At 40.3% G+C, this 25,421-nt stretch overlaps 1 protein-coding gene across 4 annotated transcripts in view; it reads left to right on the top strand.

Annotated features, from left to right (window-relative positions):
- Positions 1-11,374: 11,374 nt before the first annotated feature.
- The window catches only part of YTHDC1 (YTH N6-methyladenosine RNA binding protein C1), a 32,495-nt gene continuing 18,448 nt past the window's right edge, over positions 11,375-25,421 (top strand). For 2 of the 4 annotated variants that reach the window (XM_085058419.1, XM_085058418.1), the window contains exons 1-11: positions 11,375-11,496; positions 15,285-15,386; positions 15,983-16,311; positions 16,444-16,798; positions 18,040-18,129; positions 18,634-18,687; positions 19,295-19,389; positions 21,232-21,340; positions 21,441-21,558; positions 22,423-22,507; positions 24,389-24,555. In XM_085058419.1, coding sequence (XP_084914545.1) covers positions 11,469-11,496; positions 15,285-15,386; positions 15,983-16,311; positions 16,444-16,798; positions 18,040-18,129; positions 18,634-18,687; positions 19,295-19,389; positions 21,232-21,340; positions 21,441-21,558; positions 22,423-22,507; positions 24,389-24,555 — 1,532 coding nt within the window. In that variant the 5' untranslated portion in view covers positions 11,375-11,468. The remainder of the gene's footprint in view (positions 11,497-15,284; positions 15,387-15,982; positions 16,312-16,443; positions 16,799-18,039; positions 18,130-18,633; positions 18,688-19,294; positions 19,390-21,231; positions 21,341-21,440; positions 21,559-22,422; positions 22,508-24,388; positions 24,556-25,421) is intronic. The other 2 variants (XM_085058420.1, XM_085058421.1) reach the window with 1 other exon arrangement.

Below are 25,421 nucleotides of genomic sequence, written 5' to 3'. Positions count from 1 at the left end.
AAATCCAAGATATGTATAGGCAGGTCTCTCCTAAGAAACTTATCCTCTTTGGCAGGTTTGATTCTGGTCACTCTGGTAGTTTTTCTGGATTGTAGCAAACACTGTACAATCCCTCCCCAAAGGAAGCTGCTCTTTCTATCACAAGAACTGTATTCACCTGCTCCCCAACTCTATAGCATCAGGTGTAGGCTCCCAGGGCTCTGGCATCCTTTTACCACTTACCAATCAAGCAGAGATTATGTCCTAGGCATTAAGTTTCACAACCTTGTACTGTTGCCTTCTCCCTTTTGAGAAAGCCAGACTTCACATTGTTTGCGTTGCCTTGATACTGCCCATATTTCCATACATAATCTAATTTCATCCATTTAAGTATTTTTAATTCATTGACCAAATTAAACCACCTGGATGTGATCTGCTTGGGAACACAGGAACTGAAACCTGCACCTTTCACCAAACAATCCCATAAGCACTGCAAGGTGACTGTGCCACAAGATATGTCCCACACACTTTCCCACAAAAAAAGGGCAGCTAAGAACCAAGGGGTCCACAAAATCTAGGAATGTCTTTTACAAAGAAGGATAGCTGTCATACAGCCTTCCAAGATGAGGAGACAACAATGATCAGGTACCAAATTTGAAGGTTCCTCACTTCCTCAGTGTCACAGCCACCTAGTCAGACTTAAGACTAGAAGATGGTTACTGAAGTTGAACAAAATACCCTGCGGCCACGTCTCAAAATTATGGGCATGACAGGCAGAATAAATGGAATTGATTGAGTTGAAGTGAGCAACTCTGAAAAATAAATTTTTTAAATATTTTTGCCCTATGGAACAGGTTGGAAAAAAAGTCAGTTTAAGCCTTGCTTTTAAGAAAAAATATAGAAGCCTTAAAACTGAAGTAACCTAGCATTGTCAGAATGACCTTGAAGGGAAAAAAAACTAAAAACCCAAACATTCTTGTTCCCAAAACAAAGTTATTTTTGCTGCTCTTTGGATTGTCAAGTTTTTAGCTAATATATCCACATTTGAAGCAACTATAATGCCAAAGAAGCCATAATTAAGATAATTAACCTATCATACACATGTAATTATTATTTCTACTTCAATACTTGGAAGAACTACTAATGTGTTGCTACATGACACAAATTTAAAAAGAACTTCAAAAGTAGCAGTTAATAGGTGATAAAATAAAACAGGAGGCAATTAAAACTGTTCAACTCATTGCAGAGACTGCTATCACAGAGGAGTATACTTGGTCTGTTTAGGATGAATTTTCTTCACAGCAGCCCATATGTTGCTGTGTTTTGGATTTGTGATCAAAATAGCATCAATAACATACCAATATTTTAGCTATTGCTGAACTGTGATTGCGCAGCAACAAGACCTTCTCTGTTTCCCACTCTATTTTTACACTATCTGCCACTAAGCAGGCTAAAAGATAGCCAGAAGCTTGTGAGAGGTCATTGACAGGACAGCTGACCCAAATTTATTAAAGTGATATTCCCCATCACATAACATCATGCTTGGTAAAAAACCCTGGGGGTCATATTTTCCAAACTAATTGTTGCTTAGAGACTGGCTGGGCATCCCACTGCTTGTAGAAGGTGGCAAGTTACTGCCTTTGCATCCCTTGTTGTCCACATGCTTTATCTTGACCCAAGAGTTTTTCTTGTGTTTGCTCTTCTGATTCTCTCCCTCACCCTACCAGGTGGGCCTGAGCCATCAGCTGGTGATTAATTGCTAACCAGGGCCAGGTCCCTTCACATTCACAAAAGACAGAGTTACTCCTTACAAACCAAGGAACAAGGCGTCATGCAGGTCAGATTAAAGAAAATTTAGGGCAACTTAGGGTTCTGGAAAGAAAAATTATAGGTGAATTGAAAATATATTGTAATAGCTAGGGATTTCAGGAGCAGAAAAAAAACCCCACATGTAGGTTTTTCAATACATCAGAAGCTAGCTGGTTGAACAGGTTCTAAAGTACCAGGACAAAGATAAGGCAGATAAAGTCAGCACAGTGACACTACATATTTCTGCATCGCTTTCACTTTAGGAGATGTGGAACGGAAAATCCTCAGGCTTGTGTTAACTCCTTTCAGAAAAATGCAAGGTACCTCTGGGGGCAGAAAAAAAAGATTCAAAAGTCAAAGTACAAAACCCCACAAAATAGGCTTAAAATTAAATATTGACTTCTGTGTCAGAAACAAGCAGACAAGTGAGCCAACGGTGCTGACAAACTCAAAACCACCCCACAGACTAAATTAGACCCAGGTATTATGACTCATCTGAATAATTGCCGAGCAAGCTGTGCATGAAAAAACATCTCAGCATGGAAGAATTTCTACACCTGGGTCAGAGAAGGTGAGCTGTACTCAGTTGCCTTGCTTTGCAGCAGTACTTGTTGGTGCCTTGCAGAGAAAGCCAGGTGGCAGAAGGGGAGCAGAAAGGAGACAGAACAAATGACAGTTCAGAGTACAGCTGCAATGAGCTGCAGAAGCAGATTAATCCAATAACCGACAGACAGAAGACCAAGGCTGAGAAGGAAAGGAAAACCACATTCCGTATGTATCAATACAGAGCTGTTACGGAGATATTTGGTGAGTAGATCCTCCCTGAAAACATCTGAAAGGTCAAGTTAAGTTCATAAGCTTTTCTGGGCTGAACAACCATTGCCGTCATCTCAAATCTATTGCATTTCATTACCTGCTCCCACAATAACTCCTCTCTGAGGCAAACCTGGGAAGGCACAGGAGTTGCCTAAGGCCCCTCCTGCTACCTCTGGTACATGTGCTGTCTCCCTGACAATCACCATGTTTCATCAAGATTTATCAAGCCCCACAGGAAGCCTTGCCACACTATTGGCACCTCAGCTTCCAGCAGCAGGACTCAGTCATTAAGAGTTAGCTCACATATATTATCCAGACAAAGCACTGCACCACAAAAACACACCATAGAAGGACAGGGGTCATCCACATTGTATCCTAATTTAAAATGGTGGTGGGTTTCTTGGGCAAAGGTGTGGGAGGCACATGCATTACTGGGGAAGACTTAAATTCTCCAGATGTGCAGAAGCCCTTTAGGACACAAATTAAAATTTTAGGGGAACATATGTACAAGCTGGAAAGTGCCACCTCACATAAACATTTCTTGAATCCAATTGAAGGACAATTTCCTGAGAAAGATGTACAATTCTTTGAGCTTCAACTTTTTCAGTGCTATACTGAAACCTACTATGTGAAATCAAGGCTTCAAACATATGCAATCTTGTCAACACTGATTCTGATCACTGATTCAGAGTCTAATAATTTCCTTCCACCATTTCATCTCTTACCACTAGTCTACTGGAGACAAGATACCTCCTGGTAATTTACTTTCATTTATTTAGCATTTATGGTGAGGCAAAGCACTAAAGTATGAATCCTACTTCTAAAACTCAAATGCAATAGAATACCCATTCTTATGGTATCTGAACTCCTAATAATTGTCCAACCTGTTCTTCTAAGCTTCAGTTACAGATATTCTAAAGCTTTTGTAAATAAAAAGTCAAGAGCACTTAAACTGTAGTTGATCATTTGTGTGTTAGAAGAGGAATCAGAAGACCCAGCAATACCCTTGCAGCCCCAGCTTCCATTACAGCTCTCATGTTTATCTATGAAACCCCCCAGATTTGTTATCCGACTCATGATTCTAAGCATTCAACGAGGGTAATACAGATTACCATTTGATAAACAATCAAACCCACATGGAAAAAATTTCCAAAATTTAAAATAAATGAAACAGGACACAGAATGAGCAAGTCTAAACTCCAATCCTATGAAGCATGAGTATTCCAGCAGCCCCAGAAACAGAAAAGCATTGTGGTTTAAAAATAGGGTGTGATACCAGATAACAGCAGTGATTCAGTTGGAAGACAATGAGAGTACAAAAGCAAGAGACAAGCCAAAACCTGCACTGTAATGACAACACACAGTCACAGCCTTAACATCTCCTTTGGTGCTGGAATGAGAGGTTAAGAACAGGGCAACCTGTTTCATGCGTACAAATCATAGGAAAAGTTATAGCCATCACAAACACAAATGGCTATTACCAGCTTATCTACTGACAGTGATGCACGCTGCAGCCATCTGCAATCAAACACAGTAAAGCCACTTTGCAAATCAGCACAGCTTTTGCAATTTGAACCAAGACATTTAGTCACAACCAAAGGTCTGACCATAAGAACTGCAAATGCAAGAGGAACAATACTGGGAGCAAATGAATTTCCTGCCATAGTAAAATGCGCACAATATATGTCTCAACTTGACCATCTACATGCTTATATGTGTGGAATGAGACAGTAACTCCTTATGCAATTGCTAATGTCTATTTACATACTGTCCTTTTTTTTAAATGAACAAAGATAACATTTGGTCCCATTCATGTTGTTTCATGGGTTTGAGGTCAAAAGATGGATACACACATAATCTCTACACAAAAACAGATATGTCTGCCAAAAAATCATTTCTACAATTATGAGACAGATTGCTTTTTTTTTTTTTCTTAGCTGCTTCTTGCCCTTCAATTCCCCTTGGATATTGCCTCTAATAGTCTAAACCTCCGAGTAGCTTCTACTCTGAACCTGATTTCTCAGAGAAAGACCATTAAATGCAGGCAGTATCTCCTGACAAACTCAACAGGCTTTGAAATGTTAAGAACTTGGAGGGAGAGGGGTGGAAAGCAGAGTACGAAAAGAGGCTACTGCCCCTATTGAAAACAGCATTTATGGTCACGTCTTGTTAGACACAAGAATCTCTACTAAAGGCATACGGGTAACTGGGTTTTAATTTGGTTAGGATTCCTGAAGAATTATTTATTAACCGAAAACCCCCTACAAACTTACCAAATACAAGTTTCCTTCTTTCTTCAAAGATGACTTCCCAGAAACATTATCCCAATAATTACATTCAGTCTTTAATCAGACCTTCAACCCTGAACAGCTCTCTGCAGACAGAAACACAGCATAAGAGGTTCAGAACTGTCAGCATGCTGAAGCCTTGCTGTGCTTGGCTCCAACAGTGAGAGCTGGAAAAGGTGACCTTTACAGTCTGGTACCTAAACAGCACATGGCACTGCTTCTCTTGCAATTCTTTCTTCAAAGTTTGTACTGTCAGAAAGTAAAACCCTCCACATTTTTTCCTCAGGACAGAATGGGGAAAAATACCCTGGCACAAGACAGGTAAACATGACATGTTCTCTCCATGACATTATTGAAGCTATCTATCCATCGTCTATAGCTTTAAACTGTGCTGCTGCCCATGGGTGTGAATACTGTGTGCAGAGCCCTATTTTTGTTACCAGAAAAATTCCTTGGTTTGCATCAGGGCGCTATTCATCTATTTCAGGCTAAGTTAAGGTAGGGCTATCTCGCTAATGATAGGGTCTACCACAGTACCACGTAGACACCTAGTCTTGTCAAGCTTGTTCTTTAAACCCCTGTCTAATTGGGCTAGACAGTTTGTACCACACAGTAATTGTTCATACACTTCCAGCGAGATGACAGCTGAGAAGAGAGCTGTACTTTCTGCAACTATAAATCACAGCAGAGGGGAGTGAGTAGAGATTACCAAATACACACCCCACCCCTTCACTGCAGCAGAGCATGTAAGATGAGCTCCAAGTAAAAGACTTACTGCCAGTAAAGAGTAACTGCAAAAGGATTCACTAAGAACCATGAGGCCATGCTTAACTTCAGGTGTCTGGTTAGGATCTTGGAGCTACTTGGTTAGGTCTTAGCAGCTATTGTAAGGCCCAGGCAGCTCTCATAGTTCTGAAAATGCCTGGCTGAATTCAGCAAATGTAAATGTCAAAAAGAGATCTGAGAAATAGATCTCAGGGATGACCCTAATTACAACCTTACAGCCTCTCGTTTCCCAGGGAAACAGACACTGCACAAGGAACAAAAATTTAACACTTGAAATATCACCCCAACAAATCCTGACACCTCCACACAAAGTCTAGCTATGCCAAGCAGCACTTTCATAACAGTGATCTCAAGGGGATCCTGCATTTCCTTTCCTCCAGCCATAACCACTGTAGACCCCTTTTCTGCAGCAAAGAAAATAAAATAGTTCACATTGGACGGGAAACAAAATGTGCACCAAACGTAAGATGCTGCCACCTCCTGATTCAGTAGGGGACTGACCTAGAAAACCCACAAAGCTGAACTGGGTCGCAGCTGGACTGAGCACATCTAAACACTACTCATGGCTGCCAAAAGGGGACAGTTGCCTTTTCTCTGTTCATCCCGCCTCTTGAAAAGCTATTTCAACTCGTGTTCTGGAAAGTCATCCATGAAAGAAAAACGAAACTTGTATTTCAGAAAAGCAGTTTAAATCAGGTCAGTGATGACTATGAGAACGGGGGGCAGCACAACTGAAAGCAAGGGACAGGAGAGACAGAAGAGAATGTCACCATATTCTGCAGTAGAAACACAGATCACCTTAGCTGTATCATTTAACCCATCTTTTGGAGGATTTGAAAAGGTAAGGGATAGAGAAACAGTCTAGTCTCTAAAGTGGAAGTGTTCAAAGAAGTTAAAATTGAAATGATGATTATGAAATGCAGATTCTTCAGGTCTCTCCCCAAAACCAAAATCAATGGGACCACTTAACAAACTCAGATTTCTCCTAACTTGCTTGTCATTGAAATGACCATTCAACTCTTCAGGGTCAGTCTGCTGCACAACATGCACTTCCAAAAGCAATTCTCTGGTTTTATTTATGTATTTATTCATAAAAAATCTCACCTGTCTTGAACTCCAGTACAAACAAATAGATATCACCCTTAACACTATTAGCATGAGAATCACATCACCTGAGTGGGGATGCAGGGGAGGAAGAAGCTGGAGGGCAAAAAAACAGGCAACAAACACAAACACAAGAAATTATGGGAAAAGCAGCCAAACCCATATCTTGTGGGAGACAGGGAAAATCTAGTTGGCTTCCAAGAACTTAAGTTTCCCTTTCCCCCCCTCCCCCCTCCAATTTATTAACTTACTAATTAAAAATAATTCTTTGAGCAATCATTATTGGGAGTTTCCTGTTTACACAGCAGTTACTCTGTGATCCAGTAAACTCCCCAGCCTGAAGTACGTGACCTTGACACATACACAGTCCAGAATACAGCAGTTACCTTGTAAACAGGAAGCTGCCAGTGCACCAAGGCACAGGAGAAAGAGACACACAGAAGTTACACTTCTGCACTAGCACCTCCTGCAGCTTACTTCAAGTGCAAATTAGGAATTAAATCAAATAATACATCATGAATATCTATGCCAACATGCATTTGCCAGCACTCTCTTAAGCTTCCTTGAAAAATCCCTTTTTTTTTTAATTAAAAACATATTCCGTGGGCTGACACAGCCAAAAGACTTTCAGGCATCACAGCGTGGCTTTTGAAAGGCTTTTAGACGTAACTGAATTAGAGCAAAGCAGAGGAAATTTTACTATAACCTGCACCTTACTGTTTTGGGGTTGTAGGCAGATGACAAGCATTAGTGTTCATATCTTCTAGAAGGAATCAGGCTTTATGGGAATCACACACATGGTAACACAAGCCAAATGTATGGGTGTATCAGTAGAGACTTGAATACCAGGCTGCAGCTACATGGATGGCTCTCTGCTCACCTGTATCATAAAAGTCTGCCTTTTGATAAGAGCAGGAACAGTAACAAGTCTTATCCTCTGATCTAGAACACAAACTCCAAACTAGTGGACTCTGCATTTTAATCTTAGATACACTAATCTATTTTACAAAAACGACAGTCCCACCTCACCTTGGTTCTCCACAGTTCCAAATTATAAGACTGCAACAGATCTACAAAAAAATAATTTCCAAAAATACACCTCAAGCAATCAGCCACCATCCCCACTCAGCCCCTTGATAGACAGCAGGCAGCCTGGACATAAAAGGAAGTCCAAATATGTCTCTAATACAGAACACAAATATTTTCAGTCACCCTAGTCATTTCTCAGCAGTAGCCCATCTTAGTAGACAGTCTTCAGAGAATGCCCATCAGAAGTTACTTGCACAAAAAAGGACAAATGGGCTAATCTTAAGATGTTATAAAGACCATTTCAAAGGGAGAACTTCCAAACAGCTGTAGTTATCTGGTTTTGAAAGGCATTTGTCAGTCACCATGGAAATTCTTCAACATTCCTTTAAAACAGGTTTGGGCAAAGCAATCAGCTGTCCCTTTAAATAACTGTATCTATCAAATCTCTGACACAGCAAGATTTAAAAGGGAACTCGTTACCAAGTTTAGCACAATTTTTCCCCCTCCTCTCCACAGGGAAGATACTGTAATCTAATCCACAGGGATACTGTAATCTATGCAGGAAGCCACAGCTACCAGATGCTTGTTGCACTAAGGAGTCTCTCTTACTCCATAATTCTTCAACAAGAGCCCATCAGTAACAAAATATACGAATGGTTAAGGCTGAAAGGAACCTCTGGAGATGGCTATAGATAGCCATTACACCCTTCAAGAAAGCATCAGCAGCTATGCTCACTTGCAGATACCCACCATCACCAACATACTACAGTAAAGCTGCTGGACTCATGCTACCAATATTTGAACTTTGTACCATGTGAAAGGCATGAAACCCACGAAAAGGTCCATGATGGGCTTTACAGTACAGTATTCTCCACAGCTATCTTGGTGCACCTGTAGATTCAAGGAGAAGTACAAAAATTGACACAAACTGCAGCCCCACGGAAGTGACCTTCCATTTGACTCATGCTAACGGCACCATCTAGTGCATTAGATGCAAATAGACCTTTCTTTTCATATGTAACAAACAGGCAGTAAAGTTAATACCACGCAGTAATTTCTAGTGAAAATAGAAAACACAGGTATTGCTTATAAATTACACATGCTAAAAAAACTTGTGTGCATACCAGTCACTGAAAGGTCACTCCACAAGCATCTTACCCAAGTGATTATTGATGTGATCAGAACAGACACAAAAGAATTGTTTCAGTCTTTGGCTACAGAATGAAAATATTAAATGCCAGTAAAACTACTAGTGTTGAGTCCTGCATATTTGACAAAGCTCCAGAGAACAGATAGAGGCCCATGGGAGAAATGTTGTATAAATTCAAGTTGTAGAACTACAGCAGCAACCACCTTTAATCAAATCAAGAAGCCAATAAAAAGTTAAATAAGAGGTACCTTTATTTTGCCCTCTAAAACTTCACATTCACCACATAATTTTCACCTCATCACATAATTCCATCTTTCATCATCTCTCTCTGCAGAAATATTTCAGTTCTTCAGGGTATGCTTTCATCCTCTGTTCAGACTTTGCTTGCACAGCTTTGAAATGAGATAAGACAACACCAAGCAGTCCTACAGAGCACCTTTTGTGCTCCACCACCCATCACTGGAAAGGAAAAGTGCTTCCTTAAGATAGCCAATAGCTACTGTGCTGACCAGGCATTTTTACCAACCTGTCCACTCTGGGAGCACAGGCAAACACACCAAATACGAGGAGTGAAGATTCCTGGAGCTGGATTGGTTTAGAGCAGGGATTCAAGGCATTTAGTTGACTGGGTGCACCTATCAGGCTACTCTAGCTAATACCTGCAGCCTTAAAAAAAGAATTATCCCATAGTCTACAGCACTAATCATCTTTCTATTCCTTAACTCCAGTTAAAGAAAAAAAAAAAAAAAAGCCAGGTGAGCTTTTGTAACAATAGCATGTCAGCTAATAGGATATAAACATATAAATTACCATGGTGGACAAAACAAGCTCTTACTTTATAATTGCAAATTACACACAGCCCTAATCATAGAATCATGAAATCATTAAGGCTGGAAAAGACCTCCAAGATCATCGAGTCCAACCTTTGACCAATTACCACCAGGTCAACTAAATTGTAGCAGTAACTGCCATATCCAGTCATTTTTTTAATGGCTCCAGGGATGGTGACTCCACCACCTCCCTGGGCAGTACATTCCAATGCTTAACCAACCTTCCTGTGAAAAAATTCTTCCCAATGTCTAACCTGAAGCTCCCCTGGCACAGCATGAGGCCATTTCCTCTCACCCTGCTGATACTTGCCTGAGAGAAGGGGCCAACCCCCACAACATGACAACCTTCTTTCACATACTTGTAGAGGGCAACAAGGTCTCTCCTGAGCCTCCTGCTCTTTTGGGTGAGCCATGGGCTGCCAGCTTCTCCAGGAGAAAGCTGTTGAGGGACACAATACCAAAGGCTTTACTGAAGTCCATGTAGACACATCCCCAGCCTTCCCCTCATCCAATGGACACCTGGTCATAAAAGATCAGGCCAGTCAGGAACAACCTGCCTTTCCTAAACCCATACTGTGGCCTGATCCCCTGGTTGTCCTGTACATACTGGTAAACTACCAAACACAACTTAGTGGCCAAGCTTCTTCATAAGCTGCCTGAAAGGGCAACTAAGATGAGGTGGTAAAGTTTCCACCTACATTATGGTAGAAAAGAATGATACCCTAACCCCAAATTTATTTTAAAAATAATTTGGATGGATAAAGCACTCTTGTTTCGTATTTCATAGAATCACAGAATGGTTTGGGTCAGAAGTGACCTTCAAGATCACCCACTTTCAACCCTGCTACCATGGGCAGGGACACTTTCCACTAGAGCTCATTGCTTAGGGCTCCATCCAACCCACCCTTAAACACTTGCAGGATGGGGGCACACACAGCTTCTCTGGGCAGCCTGTGCCAGCACCTCACCACTCTCACCATAAAATAATTTCTTCCTGATACATAATCTAAACCTACTCTCTTTCATTTTGAAGCCATTCCCCCTTGTCGTATCCCTACATGTCCTTGTAAGAAGTCTCTCACTATTTTTCTTGTAGGCTCCCTTCAAGAATTGCAAGACCACAATTAGGTCACCCCAAAGTTTTCTCCAGGCTGAATAATCCCGGTTCTTTCAGCCTTTCCTTACAGGAGAGGTGCTCGAGCCCCTGATCAGCTTGGTGACCCTCCTCTGAACTGGCCTGATTGCCAGGAGAAAAAAAAATAAATTAGGAGGTAAAAGAAAAGAGAAATCCAGGGAACAGTAATGCCCAACATAGGGGGTTAAACAATCATTGATACTTTGCCCCACTCAAGATTCTCAGGAAGGGCTCCAACAGCACACACAGGTGCCACAACAGCACGGGGACGCCGAGATATGCGAGCTTCCCGCACTTCTGAGAGGACAGAAACCTCCACGCTTCCCTCTTTTCCCACCCCGGGGAGTACCCGTTCAGGGCTCTGCCAGGGACTAACATGGCGGCTGCGCCCTCAGCGCCCCAGGTGACGCATGCGCTGCCCCGCCCGCCCGCGGCGCGCGCTGACGCGAGGAGCGTAAACAAAGCGGCGCCCTGTGGGAAGAGGGAAGCGCTACGTGCAGGAAGAGGGAGCCTCCATCTTAGGCGCTCGTCGCGGCGGCGGGATGGCGACGGATAGCCGGGAGGAGAAGGGTACGCGGCCGTAGGGCTGGGGGCAGGCGTTAGGCCCCGGCGAGGGGGCAAGGCTGGGGCGGGGGCCCGATCCTCACCCGAGCCTTCCTCCCTCCCCGGGGCCACCTTGGAAGCTGGTGCTGGGCCTTTACCCCGGGAGACATGCATCTCCTCCAGGGGAGCGGAGGGGCGGCGGGGTCAGGAGTGACCCTTCGAGGATGATTTTCTTAGGGAAGCGCTCCCTGTGTTTTGCTGGGGAGCTGGAGGTAACAGGGCCCCTCACAGAGTGGTGTCCCGGCGGCAGCGAGCTCGGGGCAAGGTGACTCGAGCAGCGGCAAGAGGGATAAGTTCGTGGGCCCTAAGTTCGACATTATCGACAGCGAATAACTGCTGGTTGTCTTCTCGCAGAAAGTATTTGCAGCTTTTATATTGCGGCTTTTTATTTTTATTTCTGCTTGGATCGCTCGGCGGCTTTGGGGTTTTTTTGCGGGATTTTCTGTGGATGGACGTAGTTACTTTAGTAAGCAGAAATGAGAGTTGGAATATTATTTTGGCAATTGTTGCTCGGCTTTTTGCAGTCAGCTATGCTTTCTGGGCACTGTTGGTAAATAAATTTGAGTTAGAGGAATCGAACGTCTTCAGAGTCATCACTGTGCAATAATAATCTGGATAATTACTCTCGGATAATAGAATCACAGCTCTTATAGCCGCTATACACGGAAGCTGAAGTGATCCCCATGTTATCTGTGAGATTATATCAATCGGTCCTCACAAAATAGCCTCTTTAAGAAGCAAAACCAAAGTTAGGTGTAGCAGATTGCCGTTGGGTGGTTAGCGCAGAGTTGCGGAGTTATAGAAAAGGTAATTTATCACTGGGCCATTGCGGTTTGGTTTACATTCATTTGGATTTCTGTGGAGAATATGCTTCGTGTGAAGCCTTTTGCAGGATATGTGTCCACAAAATGACTTTGTCAGAGTGGTGAAGGTTTGCTGTCTGATATTTATTGTGGAACTATATGACATGGAAAATTCCCAGTAGGTTTTGTTAGAACTGATAAATAAAATTATTAGTGGTGCTTGATCCTTAATGATATTACTGTAAAGATGGTAGATTAGGATATTATTAGGTTGTGTTGAAACAGGTCTGATCTGCTGCTGTGGATGAGCAATGAATTTGAAATATTTGCTGTTGCCGTCTATAAATTTCTTTTCATATAATTATTCATCCAGTAGGGCTTGAGGGTTTTTTTTTGTTAGTGTTTTTTAATCACTGCCAGTAGTCAAGTGCTATTTTTAATTTAATTTGCTTTTAATTATTTCTCATGGGAAGGAGGTTATTTTGACTGAATAATAGGTGTTGATGTACATTGGTTTGCACCTGAACGTATTTCTGCTGTAAATGCTCCCACTGGAAGAGAAATGCTATTTTACCACTTAAAAAAGCAGAAATAAGGCTGGTAGACCCGTTTAGTTTGAAATTACAGGTGTGATTTCACTCTTCTGTGTGCCAAATCAGATTTTTGCTTGGACCCTTCCAATAGATCTAGTGCTCTTGGCCAGCAGAGGAAATGGCCTCCCAGGCTACCTTCCTGCTGTTTTGGGTGAGTTAAATTTGTTCATGGAAGGATCTGACAAAAAGCAAGTGGCAGGAGAGCCCTTGTGGGAGTATCTGTCATGGAAAGAACTCGTTAGGTGCATCCTCGTTCAGTGGTGATGGACTATAAAACATCTGTCCTCTGCCATTTTTCTGTTTCTGCTTTTGTGTTTTTCCTGATACCTCTGTGAGATAATTTAGCTCTTCAGGTTGAACACTGACAGTGGCAGCTCAGTGAGAGGAATCATCTTGTGCAAGTCAGTCAAGCAATGTATCCCTTGCAAATGAGAGACAGGAAGCAGCCTGCTAAATAAATCTAGAAATGTGTTTCTAAACAAATTAAGTAGATGAGCCTATGGAAGGGGATAGAGGAACTCATCCTGTTTCTGTCTCTTGTACCCTTGTTTAAGGTTCCAGCTACAATTGAGGCCCATCTAGCCTGGAAGGGATTTAGGAGAGACTATGTAACAGACTTTTGTTTTCTGTTAAATTTTCCTTCTCATTTGTTTCCAAATGAGCTGATACAGGAGTCTTTTAGCACTTCTGATTCTGCTGCAGTAGCTAGGTTAAATGTCAAGTGTGCTGTTGTCTCACCAAGAGGGAAGGAAATCTTAGGTTCAATATGTGTGATTTGAGATGGATGATATGTTTAATTTTCTAATCCTTGTGCACCTCTTTTTCATTAGTGTCCAGTAAAAAAATCTTGTGCTCTGAACTTGCCAAGCTTCCTTTTGGCTAGCAGAATGCAAGCCAGGAAATTGCATCCCGTGTTTGGCAGTTGCACAGCCATGAATCTGACGCTTATATATTTATCAGTAACAGCAAGAAGATTTGCTGTGGATGTGTAAGTGTCTGCAAACATAAAGGGCTGTTCCCCAGAGAATTATGATGCAAGTTCGTGTTGCATTTAAATGTCTGCTAACTAAACTGCCAGGGAAAGGTCTGATCCACTTCTCTCTGCACCATTTCGTTTGCATTAGACACACCAATTGAGCAGTCCAGGGATCACTTCTGCTTTCCCCTTCCACCAAAAATGTGGAGAGGTGCCAGCAGGAAAGTTAGCACGTATGCTGATTTCAGATTTGGTAGTATATAGTAGAGAGACAATTATAATTATATTTTTTTTATAATGTGGATTATGTTTGGAGTTTTTTTCAATATCAAGCTGTAAAACTTCTTTTGTGGTCCAGCTCAAGATTTTGAGATAGACAAGCTGCCAAACTCTAGAGGATTTAATTTGCTGCATTACCCCAGTTTCATGCAGTACAGCAGTCCTTACCTGCGTCTGCTACAGATATTGTCAACCAGCTGAAGCCTTGGAATTTGCTCTGCTTTCTTTTTCCTGAGCACATAAAATGCAGTCAATCACAAAGCAGAAAGAACTAAAAATTCTGGAGAAGAAATATGAGATTCCAAAATTAATACCTTTTTTATTTTTCCCTTTGCATGCTTAGGCTTGGTTCACTCTTTTTAAAGTGCTTAGAATATAGGTCTGTTACCTTAAAACTGGTGAATCCTTGTGCTAGAATTGCCACATATTCCCTTTGGTTAGAGGCAAAGTGAAACAGCCAGAAATGGTGATAGATTTTAAAAGTTGTGTGGCCACGTGTGGTTGTTTACTGCTTCTGGCATGAATTTCCTTTAACTCTTGCCCTCTTGATCAAGTTATGGGTTTTTTTCAGAACATCTCAGAGTTAATTACACAGCAAATGAGTACTGCTTTCCCCATTGTGTTTTTTCTGTTTGGAAGTGAACCACAAAACCCACCCTTCCAACACAGCAATGACAACAAAAATAGTGGAAGGGAGATAATTCAACATGCAAGTTTCAGAATTTTGCAGAGATATGGGTCCCTCCTCTTTACTAACGGCACTTAGACTATCTCCTGGTCTCCCTTTTTCTAAAATTTTGTACAGGCTTTTATGCTCAGCTTTTATTTGTAGGTCAGCTTTCTGGCAAAGCTTGTTTGATATGAGGAGCCAACTTGAATCTTATTCAGAGGTCTAAATGCATCTTGTGACATATTTTGATTCTTTTATTTGCTCTGCTTGATCCTTCCAGCCGAAATTGTGGAAATGAATCAAGAAGATGTCAGTTTTTGCCTTGTGGCAGACCTCTAGCCCTAAAGGAAATGTTTGGGTTTGTAAATGTTAGTTCCATAGTTTACATATCCAGACATTTTATGATTGGTTTTGACTTTTTTATGTATTTTCAGATGGTGAACTGAATGTTCTGGATGACATTTTGACTGATGCTCCTGACCAGGATGATGAGTTGTATAACCCCGACAGTGAGCAAGACAAAAGTGAGAAAAAGGGTATGTGACTTTGGTAGTGGATGTCCTGGAGGAATGTAAATGGTAAAAAAATGACAGTCTTACTAAAGTCTTTGAAGTAGTGGATTTTGTAACTTGATTCAAAGAGTGAGCGAGTTCCAAAACTTTATTTCACGGACATGTGCTTTTTCACCGGATGTTCCAAACAAACAGTCAAGTCTGTTTCCTTTTGTCTCAAGAGCAGTTACTGAGTCTGGCTTGTTTTGAATTTATTTGCAGTTACAAAATAACTGTCCTTTTTGGCTCGATGAAGTGAGATGGAAATGGAGCAAGGGGATTGCAAAGTCTGATTCCAGCTCAGTTCTTGATTTGGCTTTAGGCCAATCCCATAAGCATTTCATTTAGCATTCCCATATATAAAATCTAAGAAAGACCTCCTTTGAAGTAAAGTATGTGTTTTAGATCACGAGCTGTTCCTAAGAAGCAGTTTTGAGTGTTGCTGCAAAGCCTACAACTGGAAGATGCTCCCTGTGACTGCAACAGGGTAATTACCGGAAATAGGGGAAGTTGGAGCCTGTGTACGGTTTTTGTTTTGATTCCGGAAATAACACTGAACTTGCTATTTCTTTCTCTTTAAGGATCAAAAAGAAAAACTGACAGGATGGAAAATGCTGAAAGCAAGAGGCAAAAACCTTCTATGCATTCCTCAAGGCAGATGATGCCAAAGCCTCCCAGTTCATCAGTCAGCAATAACAAGAGAATAGTGAGTATGAAAGGAAAGCCAGTGTCTGAATACAAGACTGAGGAATATCAGAGATCTGACAGAAACAAGCGCCCAGATGGTGATCGAAAGATGCGAATGTCAAGCAGTTCCAGGGAACCTTATAAAGGACAACCAGAAAAATCTTGCATGAGGAAGAGGGATACTGACAGAAGGGCAAAGTCTTCTACACCGGATGGTTCAGAGGTATTAAGTATTCTTGCTGCCTTATAAATAAAGCAATTTTATGAGACTTTTATAAGGCACGTTCTCTTAGGACTGTGTGTGCATCCTGACAATGTTATATGACTGCTGATTCACTTTTTCTTTAAACATCAGAGAATCAGGCATGATGTGGATAGAAGACCAAGCAGATCTAGCCATTCTTCTAAAGAAGAGGTGAATTCTGAGGAATATTGTTCAGATCATGAGACTGGCAGTAGTGGTTCCTCTGAACAAGGCAACACAGAGAATGAGGAGGAAGGAATGGAAGAAGAGGAAGATGATGAAGGAGAGGAGGATGAAGAGGTGGAAGAAGATGGGGAGGAAGATGAAGAAGAATATGAACAGGATGAGCGGGATCAGAAGGAGGGAAATGACTATGACACACGGAGTGAAGCCAGTGATTCTGAGTCTGAATCTGCCTCTTTCACAGATGGGTCAGTCAGATCTGGGTCTGGTTCAGATGCATCAGGTAGGCAGCATCTTGCATGTTAATCTGAAATACCTTGCCATTGAAAGTTTGGCTACTTCTAAAAATAACCACTTCCTGACCACATCAAAAGTAAGCCATGGTAGCACAAGTCAGTAAGATGTTAATTATGAAATACCGTAGTCAAGGAAAAAACATACTGGAAAGTGGTATTTCCTTACACCAAAATTGTGAATATCCAGATCACTGTGTTGAAGATTCTTTGACTGCTTTGGCCTTGCTGTTCAATGCTTTGAAACACTAAAATTAGGATTTTCTTGGGTATCTAATGACTTAGTTTTCCACACAGTTCAATTTTGATTCAGTGTTGAGCTGTTTGGTATCTATCTGGATGAGTGTTCAGGTAGACTGATGTGGTAAAAGCACCATATCTCTGAGGAAGGATAGTTGAATCTTAAGTAGTGTCTGCATTCAGCGTAGGAAATCTAAACCTAAATTGACATTATTAGCTATTAGGGCAAATTTAGCACAAAATAAATATTGTAAGCAGAAACTAGAAACAATTGCTTTGTAGTTGTATATTATAGCTGGTCTTACCTTACAGATGTGAAGTGCTAATGACGTAAATACTTTTGGGTTTGGCTGTTCGTTGTTTGTTTTTTCTAGGAAAGCAGCTTGCAATCCTGTTAAGATTCCTATTGTGTATCTTCCTTGTCTGAAGTCTCCATAGGTGGTCATCCTGCTTAACATGCTGCCTTTTTTAGCTCAGCTCTGCTGTTTGGAATTAGAGACAGCAAGGTGTAACCTAAAGACAAGTGAAGCTGCCATAACTGTTCTAAAAAGCTCTGTGGTACAACGTAACACTTTCTTAAGAGTGAAAAGAATTGCCTGTGTGCCACAGTGTTTTGTTTTCCTGTCTCTTACCATTTTTTTGAGCTCTGAGCAAATGAGCTCATATCACTATTGCAAAGCAGTTTGTGCTGTATGTTGCACATTTGGGTGAAGGCTGGAAAGAAGCGCTAACCCACCCTTACTAAAAATAATATATTCTGTCTCTAACCATTGCGCAGATTTACTAGATTTGTGGTGTTCATCTTGAGCTTGAGAAACTAGCACTTGCTTCTTTTGTGCATGATAATTTTATGGCAACAACCACAATTTTAATGTGCAAGCCAAATGGTAACTTCACTATTACTGGTATTGTTTTCCTGTCTCATTACTTTTCAATCTCAGCTATGCCTGTGTTTTAAAATATGGCTTTTATTTTTCATGTTTTCTTCTAGATGAGAAGAAGAAGGAGAGGAAAAGAGCTAGAGGTATCTCTCCAATTGTTTTTGACAGAAGTGGAAGTTCTGCATCAGAATCATATGCAGGTATTCTTCCCTTTCGTTGCTTGTCATTGTGACTTGCATCAAATCTTAGTGTATAATGTAAAATAAATGTAACTGGCTGTAGAGATTTATGGGGTATGTAGCTTTGTATAATTTGGTATTGAATTCTGGCATGTTGTGTGTGGATACCTTCGGGGGGAAGTAGGCTTTCTTGTTACTTTAATGCTATTCTGTTGCTTAAGTGGAATTTTCACTTTTTTTTTTTTTAACTTGGAAGATGATGATTCAGTGACTAGTTTTCTGAGTAGGAAATTGTTCAAATACTATTAAAAAAAAAAAACAAACCCAAATCAAACAACCCAAAACCAAAACAAAAAAAACCAAAACAAAACACTCGTGCACATTGAATAGTATTTTTGTGTGTGTGGGTGCGCGCCAGAAAGCATAATTTGTCATGAATGAAAATTGTATGTGACAAGGCTGTAGAAATTGTATATTATCTCTATTAAGGCTCAATCTGAACAAATGTACTTTGGCTAAACACAGGTTCAGAAAAGAAGCATGAGAAATTATCATCTTCCGTTCGTGCTGTCCAAAAAGGTATCATTTAAATTTGAATTTTTAATGCATGCCCCATAGCAAGCCATTGTCTCTGTTGATTAAATTACCTGTAAGTAGTGATGTTCTGATATAAATCAATTTGAGCACGCCATTGTTCTGAGCATGATAATTGAATCTTGAGCTACTTTTGCATGTGTTGAGAGCGATAGGCAAAAAGTTCAGTCATTTTGCTCTTTGCAGAGGCAGCAAATTTAAAAAGGGAGTGCTTAAAACTGCAAAGAGGAACTGCATTAACCAGTCTCTATTGAACAACTTGTGCTTGTTATGAGTGTTACCCATTATTTATGCAAAGATTCTTAATCAAGGAAATAAGTCCTACATATCGGAACATCACTGAATCATGCTGATTTTATTTTATTTTTTTCTTTACCTGGATATCTAAGTTTTAGTTTTGGTTTGGTTTTCCCTGGCATTTTGTGCTCTGCAGCTTGGACTTCAAGTTGGGTGGTTGACTGTGATAATACATAGATAGGAACTGGGTGGGATACTGTGTATTTTGAAGGAAGCAAACAACTCTCTATACTGAAAGCAATATTTTGATAAGTATTTACAGTTCAGCTTACTTGGTACTTTGTTTTCTTTTCAGACCAAACAAGTAAACTTAAATACATTCTCCAAGATGCAAGATTCTTTCTCATCAAGAGTAATAACCATGAAAATGTATCACTTGCTAAGGCAAAGGTATGTTGATACTATTTTATGATCACTTAGTTTTCAGACACACTGATCTTAGTATGGAAAAGTATGTAGTTGGATGGGCTCTTTTCTCTATCACTCGGATCTTGGTGGATGCAGGGGTAAAAGCTGCTGCACCTTGGTTCTTCTGCTTCCACTGTAACCTGGCAAGGTTCCGAGACCATCAGTTATTTATCTTGACAAGAATAGGCTTAAAAGGGGCCTTAGGGTCTGTTTGATAACACCCTAAAGCAACCTCCATCGGGAATGCTGGGGGTGGTATTTTCTCGTCTCCATCAGCACCTCTGTTCGTACTAATGTGCGCTGAGAAGGTTCAGAAGGTTGTTTGGCTTTCTTCTGATGTTATACAAGTAATTTTTGTCGGATGATTCGGTATCTGAAGCCTTACTGTGGAAGTATATGCCTGGCAGTGCTGGTGTGAGTGAGTTCTTTGGGAGGGATTCCTTAGCACTGGACTTGAGCTGTTGAGGAATTGCACAAGGTATTCAATGCACCACTCTGATTCTGTATTGGCATGTGTTCTTTGGAATAGGTTATAGAGAAAATACTTGATTTGCTGTTACACAATATACACAGAGTAGGTGATTCTGTTAATGAAGACTTTATAAGTTAGGATGAAAATAGCATTATAATGATTAAACAAATCTCAAAAGTCCTGGGCAGGTTTGGCTTACACCCCTCCTTCCAGCTTTGGGTTTGATCTGTGCAGACAGCACCATTCTGACTGGTGTTTGCTTTAGGTCTCTAAAGGAGTATATCCTTTTTTGTGCCTCATCCATGTATGGAGCTGCAGTAGTATCCTTGTTCCTGAAGTTCTTGGAGTGGATGCTTTGTGTCTGTGTAGAGGCATCAGTGCTTTGCCATTGGACTTTCATGAAATTTGCTTCTGTGGTGCCAGTGGAGCAGGTTGTTCTAGTTCACAGCAGGGCTTTACAAACAGCCAAAAGCTATGTAATGTGACTGCAAGCTAGCAAAAACCCCAAGTACTTATCTGGTGACTATAATGAATTACCAGAATGAGCCAAATAATGATTTGAGTTCAGAGTAGGGCATGAACACATACCTTCACTAAAAAGCTGTAAGGGAGGAATGTTGTCTTTGGTAGACTGTAGATCCTATTCTGAAGCTTCTTTACCCAGAAAATGGGGAGTAATTCAATGAACTGTTATTCTGTATCTCTGCTCAGTTGGTACCTTAAAACAGATTGGGTTTTGTTGTTCATGGCTACATAGTGACTGGTGAAAGGGAAAAGGCGCTGGCTAATAGGTAGAGATATGGAAAGCTGAACAAAGTAGCTTAAGTTGTTGTGCCAATTTAAAGTGTTACTCTGGTGTGTTTCATGTTGCTGGCATTTCACTCAAAGAGTTTTAAAGTCTGCAAACTGCCCTCAGTGAATCTGCAATACTATACTGAAGTCTACCTGCCCACCTTTCAGTATATATTCTGTTAGTTTTTCATAATTTCTGTATGTTATATAAAACATGAACTCCCAAAGTCATTTAAAACACACATGAAAACTTTCACCCTTTTTATTTCTAAGGCATCTATCCACCATTATAATTATAATGGAAGTCTTAGAGATTGTCTAAATGCATCTTCAGTGTTCAAAAAAAATTGAAAAGCCAATGTTTTAAAAGTTTTAGCATAAGGCAGGATAAAATATTTGATGAAAATAATTTAGCAATACCTTTTTCTTTCCATTATCTTCTATTCCAGTACACTATTTTGTTCTTGTTTTCCTCGTCTGCCTTATATATTTATGTTAGCTAAATCATTTGAGATGAATTATAATGTTTCAGTGATGGGGTGGGTGTTTTTCTGTTTTAGGGAGTATGGTCGACACTTCCAGTGAATGAAAAGAAGCTTAATGCTGCATTTAGATCAGCAAGGAGTGTTATTTTGATATTTTCTGTAAGAGAGAGTGGCAAATTCCAAGGTAAGTAAAAGTGAGCTATTAGCAAGGTAAGTGAAAGTGAGTTTTATGTGCAATAGCTTTTCTGTTGTATCTTTGTTACAATTCATACAAAATCCTTTAGGGTTTGCAAGATTGTCTTCAGAGTCTCATCATGGAGGATCACCTATACACTGGGTGCTGCCTGCAGGAATGAATGCAAAAATGTTGGGAGGTGTCTTTAAAATTGACTGGATTTGCAGGTAAATAACTGTGCATTTATGTTGCTGTTAGTAACAAGGCATTATAGTATAATTTCTGCATGTTACTCACTTAAGTGCTGACACCATTCTTCTGAAACTTGATTCAACCAGAGATCTATCCTCACTGCTCACTTGAATAGACGACTGTGGATGGAAAAGAAAAAAAATCGTGTAAAGACAAATCTGACTTGATCTGACTGAACAGAAAACACTGCTGTTCTAAAACAACATATGAAATAGTACAAGTCTTGTATAATGTATAGGTTGTGAGCAGTATGTTCATTGATTTAACTGAGTATGTTCTAACAGAAAAGATGTTAAATCTTTATTAAGGAAAAAAATTACAGCAGTCCTGTGAAATATATTGCGTGGTTGTACAAGTACTTTGGTCCGCTAGAAAGACTAAATACAGGAAAAGTGAGGCTTTGAATTAGAGAAAAATCTGTGTTGGAAAGGTCCTTTTTAAGCTACTGACTCCCACCTCCAGCTCAAAGCACTTCCAGCTTCATATTTAGGTCAGTGTTCAGGGATTTATTTCAGTAGATGCCAAGAGCTACCACATTATGTAGAGACTGTGTATTCAGATGGTGAGGTAATAAACAAGTACAATATCAATATTGCACCAAAGAATTTCCTTTTAAAAAAGAAGAGACTGTCGTAGTACAGACTATATGAGTTAATACTGGAATAAGTCAAAGTGAAATCTTCAGTTACTTATATGTAGTGCATAAGAATATGTTCAGAGACTTGACAGTACAAAGAATAACAGGATTATTTTATATGTAATCTCCTGCTGTATGCACTTTTAATTATTTTCTTAACAAATGGAGGCAAAACTGTAAATGGTGCCACTTGCATATTTAGGCGGGAATTGCCGTTCACTAAGTCTGCTCACCTGACCAATCCTTGGAACGAACATAAGCCAGTAAAGATTGGACGCGATGGACAGGTTTGTTACTTGCTACTTTTCTTCTATAACTGACATCCTCTAGTGCTTGCTCCCAGCTTTGAATGTGAGAAGATTGGGAATGTTTTTAGATCAGTTACTCGCAGCAGAGTGCCGTGGCAAAGGCACTCTGCTTCTTTCTAATGCTCTTGTGGAAGAAGGAAAAGAAAACAGTGCAGTGTCAGTTCTGTTGTCATCTTTGTGATAAGCATTGTTTGCTTCAAAACTATGTGATATTTTGAATTTGAAATGTAATATGCCTTGCACTGTGTGGTGCACAAACCATATACCTTCAGTTATTAAGAAGAAGTTCTGATGTTTCCGGTTGTGCTCTACATTGCGGTTTTTTTATATATACTGTATTGATTAGGGCATAGACTCCCATTATAGAATATATGCTAAGCAGATTTTAAGTGGGGAGGGTTCTTTGTCTTGTCAGACATACCAGAGTGCAAGTATGTTGCTGCTGTCATCAAGTACCCAAGCTGTGGTTAAAATAACAGGTTTTGCTTTCTTAAGACAAGGTGGGAGTTGTATAATCTCCATACTGTGTGGAAAATGTCAACTCTGTGCTGCATTGTTTTGCCCACAGATATGTTTGCTTTGTTGTGTAGCGGGAGAAAAACAATGGTTTTGGTCTTGTTTTCGGTTCAATGTGAAGTTAAAAAAAAATTCATTTAACTTGGCTTCTGTTAAATGGTCAATGAAATTTATATTTTTTTAATGTTTTGTCCACAATAGAGTTGCAGTCCAGACATGGGTTTCAGCTTTTTTCATCAAATTACTGTACTGTTATGTTCTGGACAAGCATTGTCTGATGCTTGCTCTCCCAGCTTCTCAGCTCTGGTTATTTCCTGAAGTGGTTGTCATTTATTCATTTGTATTTGCACAACTCTGAATGGATCTTTCTTCTGAGGATGTGTACATTGAAATTCTACCTTTACAACATCATTTGGGAAGGTGTTCTGCAGGCCTGCTAGTCACCAGGTTGAAGAAACCTTTTTTTTAGATTGTTTTGCACCTGGCTTCTGCTAGATTCATTTGATGGCCCACGTTCTTGTACTGGAAGAGAGAGTCAGCATTCTCTGTCCCTTTCTGCTCCAGATAACTTGTGGTGTCTGACACTTCCATTATCTCCATCTTGTTCCCCATATCCCGCTCGTTTCTCTTTTAATCTAGGCTGGAGAGACCCGACCTGCTCAGTCCTTTCATGTAGGACTTGTTGCACTCATTCAGTTATTCTTGGTGCCCTGCTTTGAAGCTTTTTCATCTCTACTGTCCCCCTGTTTTTGGAGATGCAGGGGCACAAGTGCACCCAGTATTTAAGGTGTGGGTGGAACATACACTTTCAGTGTGATATAATGACTTTCTTATTCAGTGTTCCTTTCCTAATAATCCTGGACACACAAACTGCTTGTTTTGACTGCGGTCAGACATTGAATTGGTATTTTCATGGACCTGTCTACCATACAATGAAGAACTCATACTGGGTGGTATTAGTCAACTTCATCAGGCCATGGCTTTATATGTGAAACTGGGATGGATTTTTTTCCTACGTGTGTCACTTCTCTTTCCGTAATAGGTGATCATTTTGTTTGTGATGAAAAAAAGTCCTCTGATTTTATAGCAAAACACTGATGTGGCCTGTATGTCTCATGGGAAGATATGGTTGGCCAAAGTGTTGGATTATTTTATGAAAATTCTAAGTAGTGCCTAAAGAGTGAAAGGTAATGTAAGTGAATTTTGCTGTCTCTAGTGATACTGAAATCTCGAAGTGGCTTTTTTTTTTTTTTTTGAAATCTTAAATGTGTGTTGTCAGTGTATTTGTGGAGAGTTTCATTTCTTCAGTTTATAAACCACTACTGAACTTCTAACTAATTCTAGGAAATTGAGCCGGAATGTGGAACCCAACTTTGTCTTCTCTTCCCTCCTGATGAAAGTATTGACTTGTATCAAGTCATTCATAAAATGAGGCACAAGAGAAGAATGCACTCACAACCCCGATCAAGAGGACGCCCATCCCGTCGAGACCCCGTTCGGGACGTGGGAAGGTTAGAAACGTTCTTTGGACTGATAATAGGCACATTTGTCAGAATAACGTGATGGAGGAATGTGATTCGTCAAAGCTTTCCCTGCGATAAAGAAGAGAGAAAATCCTCAAATCAAGCTGCATGGACAAGTTTGTGGCTTCATTGAGGATTTCACATTGTTCCCCGGTCTGTCATTTTTCAAGAGGAAAATGGGGATCTTTGCTTTTGCAGAAAAAAGCTCGTAAAGTTCTGTCTCTAGTTTAGACTAGATCATTTATTGAGCTAATGCAATGTGTAATGCTAGGTGTAGGTAAGCTTGGCTTTATTAAGAGCAGGCTAGATTGAGAGGAGGAAATATTTATATGCCAAAAATGTGTTAATATCTTGTAAAAGCCTTTTCTTTCAGGTGTGTCTCTGGATAAGCCTTATCAAATATGGGACTTTTATAAGGATCACTTAGAATTTTGCAGAAGATGCCGCCTCATTTTGAGGATAAAATATTAAGTTATTTTGATATTCAAGAGGAGCATTATTGGGACTGTTTCAAATTGTGTCACCGTGATGTGTTAACCCCATTGCCAAATATTCTCTAACATGTAACCACTGAATTCACACATCTTGCTGAGCTTCTGAAAACAGTAGGTTCTTTCCAAAAGGGATCAAGTGGCCCTTGGAGACCCGGCAACAAACCAAAAAGAATGGCTGTTGCTGTGTCTGTATACACAACCTTTCCAGATGCTGGCAGTACCTGTGGACTTAAAGTATTTTTAGAGGATCGACATGGTTATTGATCACTGCTTTATGAACTTAACATCATTTTCCAGAAAAAAGGGGGTATAACTTGTTACAGAATTGGAGAAGTCTTGGCAAAGAACTGATATTAGCCC

The sequence above is a fragment of the Lichenostomus cassidix genome, chromosome 4 (genome assembly GCF_008360975.1).
Source record: "Lichenostomus cassidix isolate B80296 chromosome 4, HeHo_3.0, whole genome shotgun sequence".
In the NCBI taxonomy this organism is placed as follows: domain Eukaryota; kingdom Metazoa; phylum Chordata; class Aves; order Passeriformes; family Meliphagidae; genus Lichenostomus; species Lichenostomus cassidix.
The sequence above is the reverse complement of the archived record's forward strand: the minus strand, read 5'-3'. Positions and strand labels throughout refer to the sequence as shown.